Below are 6,478 nucleotides of genomic sequence, written 5' to 3'. Positions count from 1 at the left end.
TATTACACTGAATTTTGAGAGAGTTTTGGAGCTTGAGATGTGTGATTTTTATGGCACTCGGTCATCTATATGGTAACCTTCATTGTGGTCATAATCAGCCTTAATTAGTCAGTTACGAAACTATAAATATGCCCCATAATTGGATTTAAATCCAGCCGTTACCATTGTCATTCGAAACTGGTCATCACATAAACTCGAGCTATACTAGAAATATCTGATATCGAGATGCTAGATATCTCGCTATTCACATATTCGTTATATCTATTCACATATTCATCGCTCACATTTCTCGTCTTTCCTACATATGGCCGTTCACATTTCTCGCCGTTTGCAAGTCGAGCCGCTAAAAGTCGAGCCGTTCTAAATCGAGCTGCTAGTTGGAATTTTCACGGTCTTCACACTCACCATGTCAAGGGCATCTCAATGCAATCTATAAAATTCTTAGATATTTGAAATCAACTCCTACAAGAGGGTTATTCTTTGCGAAAAATGATGTCAAAAAGTAAATGCTTTCGCTGATAATGATTGGACTGGATCAATCATGGATCGGAAGTTAACTTCTGGATATTGTACAATGGTGTGGGGAAATTTAGTAACATGGTGAAGCAATAAACAATCAGTTGTTGCAAGAATCATTGCAAAAGTCGAGTATAGAGCTATGACTCATGGGGTATGTAAACTCATGTGTATAGAAATAGTAATGAAGGAGTGTAAAATTCAGCGTGAAGACCCAATGAGAATCTATTGTGATAACAAGTAAGCTATCAATATAGCTCACAATCTAGTTCACCGTGACAGGACTAAACATACATAGGTTGATCGTGACCTCTTAGAGAAAATATGGATGAAGGATTCTATGCGTGGAGTATGAGCCTACATCTCACCAATTAGCAGATCTTACAAAAGGCTTGTCCGAGCAAACACTTGAGTTTCTAATTTCTTGTATACAAGCTTGGTCTGGTCAACATTTACCAAGCTTGAAGAGAAGGGTAGAAAAAATTTATAATTTAAATTACTATATATTTAGGTGATTTGATAGGATTTTTCTATTTTCTATTTTTGCTAAGGTAAGATTTTATTATGCCTCAATTCTTGGGATTTAAATTTCTAGTGCACACGTTATTACTTATTGTACACACATCAATAAAGTTAACATTTTATCCCTCTCTTTCATTTTTCCATATATATACTGCGGCTAATGCAAGACAAAATATAACAACATCTATAGAGTTCCTATAGACTAAATAAAAAATATCTCAGAGATTACCTATCCCAATTTGGAAATCTTCCAACAAGATAAAGACCGCCACAATCCCAAGGCTCGGCAATGATTTTACACCTTGATAAAATTGTATCTTTGGCAATTTCCTGCACCATTTAATAATATTAAGGCAGCAATTAGCTAAACTCTATTGCTTGTATGACAGTCAGAAAATAGTTCTATTCACAAGCAAATATGTCTACTTTGGATTGTAGGTTGTGGGTTATTTGACATCTATAAACCAAATTAATTTTGTAAGTATCTTTCCTTCAGAAATATTATATGTATCTTGTACAGAATTAAGTGTTTAGAAAGTAAGAGGAATACAAGTCTTTCATTTTCCTCAAACTTTTTGTCGTTTTTTCACTTTTCAATAACCAATATTGTATTTTTGTTCGATAAGTAAATCATATAACATGATCAGATTCTCTAGATTTTCTACATGGAAAGGGATATCAAATTTTATGGTACAAGGAAAAATGCACGCAGACGTTGAAAACCGAAAAGAAGAAGGACAAACGGCCAATAGAAGGGGGGGGGGGGGGGGGGGGGGATCAAAATTAAAGAAAGTGATAGCTGTTTTTTAACCCATTGAAGAAAACAACAAATTGAAAAAAAAACAGAAATTGACTGAAACATGCCTTGACATCATTCAGATGTCATTCCTGTGACAACTATAATTGCAAGTGTTCAACAACATACTCGGATCAGTGGGGGAGCGTTCAAAGGAGAACCATCAGTTCCTCGGCAGAGCACACTAGCAAGATCAAAGCGGAATCCATCCACATGATAATGAAGTGCCCTTCAATTAGAGTGTCAAATAGTTAAAATTCATTTGTATATTGATCGCAGCTAAAACTAAACAAGTCAAAAGGGTTTCCAAGAATCAAAATATATTGTTCTGAAACAATAAAAAGGGTTTCCAAGAATCAAAATATATTGTTCTGAAACAATAAAAAGATAATATATTCAAGCGGGAAATTAAATATTTCCACATTTAAAAATCGATGAACGAAACTCAAAACATAAAAAATTTTTATCAGTTTTGTGGTTAACTACATTGTTAATAGTGCTACCAAATCATTTAATCATACTAGAAATACATTTGAAGAATGAAATGTGATAAGAGGAACGGGTCACCGATCATTTATTAGAAAATGCCTTCCTAACTAAAATGTGCACAAGAGGTGACAACACATTAAAAAGAAATAGAATGAAAAACAGAATTCATATGTAATTGCAGAATAATATGTCTGACATTCAAAAAAAATATATCCTCTTATTTTCAAATGATATAGTTATTGATTGGTAAACTTTATACGGATCAAAGGAACAAAATCAAATCCCAACAAATCTTGGAAATATCTTATCTTACCAATACTATAAAATTCTAGTCTCATTTAATTAACCCTATCAAATCCTAACTGCTCAATACTCCACCTCAAGTTGGTGCGAAGATATCCATCATGCCCAACTTGCTAACTTGTTCTTCAAAGGTTTGTTTGGACAAGCCTTTCGTTAAGGAAGTCAGCAACTTGTAGTAAGCTTAGAACAAAAAGAATACATATTACTCGTATTTTTTCACAATGGCTGCCTTGTTATCACAGTACAGCTTCGTGCGAATTCAGTCAATTTTAGATCCTCCATCACTCAATGACTCTTTTGAGCCACAATAATTCACACACTCCTTTTGCCATGGACCTAAATTCTGCCTCCGCACTGCTTCTTGCAACTACTTCTTGTTTTTTGCTTCTCCATGTTACCAACTTGCCCCGCACAAATGTGCAATACCCAGCGTTTGATCTCCGATCAGTCAATGATCCTGCCCAATCAGCATTTGTATACGCTTCGACTTCTCGTTTCTATTTTTTAAATGAACAATTCCTTCCCTGCAGTTCCCTTTAGATATCTCAGAATTCGATATACAGCTTCAAGGTGTTTTGCCCATTGTCAAGAAATCATTTTGAGTTTCATGATCAAGCCCATGAGTTGACTCATGGCATTGTTGCATGACATGTTTTCCCCCTTTCTTTGGGGCCATCTTCCTTGTATAAACTAACCCTTTGGATTGTTTTTCACTTGTCTCCACTGTTATGTTAGAGTGATTAAAAATTGGTTCAAATCTAGACAAGCCAAATATTTCATAGTTTCCAAGTCTATGTTCAAATCAGAATCAATTAAGTGGTCATCTTCACTAACTTTGGATTCCCCCACAGGGTCAAAGTCATATGACCATTGGTTTTTAGGATAACCAACTAAGATACATTTCCTTGCCTTTGGGTCATGTTTCAAAATGCTATGATCAAAGTTGTGAACAAATGCTAGACTAACAAATATTTTAGAGGAATTTTGGTGATAAAGCACGTATTGGGAAAGCCTTTTTGAAAAATATTTATGGGAGATCGGAAATTCAAAATCTTGGATGGAAGTCTATTTATCACATAGGTGGCTGTCAAAACTCTCCCCAAAGATACTTGGAAATTTTAGTTTTAAAACTACTTACTCGCGCAACTTCAAGAAGATGTTTCTTTTTGTGTTCAACCACACCATTTTGTTGAGGTGTATGAGAACTAGAACTTTGGTAAATAACCCCCTGCTCTCGAAAAACTATCTTAGCATATTATTAAAGTATTCCCTCCAATTATCACTCCGAAAAATCTTGATCCTAGTGTGAAATTGAGTCTGAACCATTTTGAAAAAAATTAGAAAGGTGATTCTTGCATCAGACTTACCTTTCAAAAGGAATACCCGAGTTATCCGTGAATAATCGTCAATAAAAGACACAAACCACCGTTTATCAGTAATAGATTTTACTTTGCATTGGCCCCAAAATGTCACTGTGAATCATGGTAAATGGTGCGAACCTTTTATATGCTTGAGACGGAAAAATAGAACTATGGTGTATGGCTAACTCACAAAATTCACTATGCAAAGTAAAAATATTTTTGTTGATAAACTTGGGAAACAATCTTTTTAAATAACTAAAGTTTGGATGACCTAATCGACTACGCAATAATAAAATATCATTGACACTAGAGTGGGAAACTGAGTTGAGACACTTGGTAGGATCACGTCTACCAAGGAAGGATTGAGTAGCAAAAGAGTAAAGTCCACCATCCTGTCTAGCATTGACAATCATCATCTTTGAGGTCAAATCCTGAGATTCACAATGAGAAGACAAAAATATGACCTGACATTTGAGATCAAAAGTGAGTTTGCTAATTGACAAAAGATTATAGAATAAAAATGGGGACATGTAACACATTTGTAAGGGTCAAAAGAAGGGGAAGTAACAACAATTCTTTTCCCTACAACAGATGCAAATGAGCCATCTGCAATTTTAAACTTAAGTTTCCGGTGTACATCATATGTGAGGGAAAAAAATGTGATGATCCTGTCACATGGTCTGCTGCATCTGAATCTAAAATCCAGACGCTGTTAGCAATTGAATGTGCAATATTTGCACAAGAACAAATACATGTCTTGGCCAAGGAACATGATGGAATGGATGTGTCTTGGAGCTGATCATTTGTTAAAGGGAGGGAATGAGTCGGAGGAGGATGAGGAGTTCCAAAATCTTCCTTGTCTGCTTGAAGAGCACGACCACAAGTGTTTGACCTATTGCTACAAAACTTTTTCTTGAGATGGACTGGTTTACCATATTCTCCGGCAAATCACACAGAACGAAAAAAGTGAAAGGGAACGATTTAGGGAGACCGAAAGCACAACGGAAGCATAATTTATTACAAAATTTTGGCCCCCTTGCATCTTGTGTAGCAAAATACAACAAACACCAAAAACATGTCATACATAGGGTGTTTGAGAGATATACCTATCAACCTCTTGAGGTTCATGATGGCTCCAACTTTGTTATAAACAACAAAGCTCTTGAAAGGTAGAAGATCTACAAGCTCCTCCTTTTCTTTGAGTTCTTTCCTTCAAAATCAAGCCCACCACTAACTAGGTAAATCTCTTCTTGTTTTGCACTAGAAAAACAAGAAGATTTATCAAAGAGAAGTATTTTATTCTTCAACAATTTGAAGAACAAAAGGGAGAAAAATCTTGGGAGAGAATGGTGCAAAAAAAATTTCGGCCATAGTGATGTGTGGAGTGAAGTGGGAAACTTGTCTTGGTTGTGAGAAAAGTAGAAAATCACTTTTGCATGCCATGCCTTGAAAACTCAAAAAGTAGTCTCCCAACCCTTCACCTCCCATGCATGCATATTATATGGTTTTTAATCAAATTAAAAACCTTGGACTAAATTTAATTATCTCAAACATATTTGAGACTAATTAAATATTACTTGAATTTACCCAAGTCCCACTAGTTAAATAATTATTTTAATTGAGCTCTACAAGACTCAATATTATTTAATTAATTCAACACTTGAATTAATTTAATTATTTGGACTCTACTAGGTCCACTAGTGTTTAATTAATTCAACACTTGAATTAATTTAATTTAGTCCATAATAATGTTTATGAAAATCACAATTTTCAAATACATTATTCACTTGACCAAATTTTAATCTAGGAACACTTCCATATATTAAAATTTATATTTCTCTCATAGAAGTCACACTTCTATTTTTCCTTTCGCCTATAAACTCATTTATAAGCCGTTCAACACATTGAACTATTTTCTCTTTTATAGAAGTCATACTTCTAATTTTCCTTACGCTTATAAACTCCTTTATAAGCCATTCAACACATTGAACTATTTTACTTCTCATCGGGATTTAGAAAGCTAGTACTTGTGTGGCCCTCAATGGTTTATTGATACAACTAGCCGTGGGTTCACATCTCCATGTGATTCGGACTAAACATGTCCTTATATGAGCATACCCCAATTGCCCCATTCTTACTTATCAACACCTTGATAACAAGAACGTCAGAACTTAAGTCTGATAGTACCCAACCAATCATGTTAAACGTCTAGCAGCATCGCTTACATGATTCCCTAGGTATCACATGATAGTGCCTGCAAGAACCATTCTATTATGGTTAGCGTACAGTACGGTCCCTTCAACTCATATATCCCGACCGATTCGACAACTATTGGTTTATCGAGAGTTGTCAATGAATCGATACTATGTGTCATGCTGTAGTTGCATCAATGGTGTAATCTATGAAACCCCTTTCATAATTACCACCATACTCTGGCCAGAGATTTCAAACTACATATACATGAAACCACATAGGATATCCATACCCGTAG

At 35.1% G+C, this 6,478-nt stretch overlaps 1 protein-coding gene across 2 annotated transcripts; it reads right to left on the bottom strand.

Moving 5' to 3' along the window:
• Nucleotides 1-322: 322 nt before the first annotated feature.
• On the bottom strand, nt 323-4,759 carry LOC140811734 (uncharacterized). Of its 2 annotated transcripts, none has more exons than XR_012113517.1 (4): nt 2,637-4,081; nt 1,964-2,063; nt 1,268-1,368; nt 323-430 (listed from the first exon to the last, which is right to left on the bottom strand). XR_012113517.1 is itself a non-coding variant. In XM_073169792.1 (4 exons), the coding sequence occupies exons 1-4, from the start codon at nt 4,524-4,526 to the stop codon at nt 421-423; spliced, it is 612 nt and encodes a 203-aa protein (XP_073025893.1). In that variant the 5' UTR covers nt 4,527-4,759; the 3' UTR covers nt 323-420. The 2 variants fall into 2 exon arrangements, 1 of the variants encoding a protein (XP_073025893.1); XM_073169792.1 differs by lacking the exon at nt 2,637-4,081 and adding an exon at nt 4,126-4,759.
• Nucleotides 4,760-6,478: the final 1,719 nt, after the last annotated feature.

This window comes from Primulina eburnea, chromosome 1 (assembly GCF_022965805.1).
Source record: "Primulina eburnea isolate SZY01 chromosome 1, ASM2296580v1, whole genome shotgun sequence".
NCBI classification, from domain to species: domain Eukaryota; kingdom Viridiplantae; phylum Streptophyta; class Magnoliopsida; order Lamiales; family Gesneriaceae; genus Primulina; species Primulina eburnea.
Note: the sequence above shows the minus strand (reverse complement) of the source record. Positions and strands in the feature narration are given on the sequence as shown.

What these genes read in the sequence shown, in the direction of transcription:
- LOC140811734 (XM_073169792.1), bottom strand. Translation starts at nt 4,526, where the DNA reads ATGTGTTACATGTCCCCATTTTTATTCTATAATCTTTTGTCAATTAGC. An exon ending in CCGTCTCAAGCATATAAAAG is followed by an intron (nt 2,064 to 4,125) that starts GTTCGCACCATT and finishes CTCTAATTGAAG; the next exon opens with GGCACTTCATTATCATGTGG. An exon ending in ACGCTCCCCCACTGATCCGA is followed by an intron (nt 1,369 to 1,963) that starts GTATGTTGTTGA and finishes TAAATGGTGCAG; the next exon opens with GAAATTGCCAAAGATACAAT.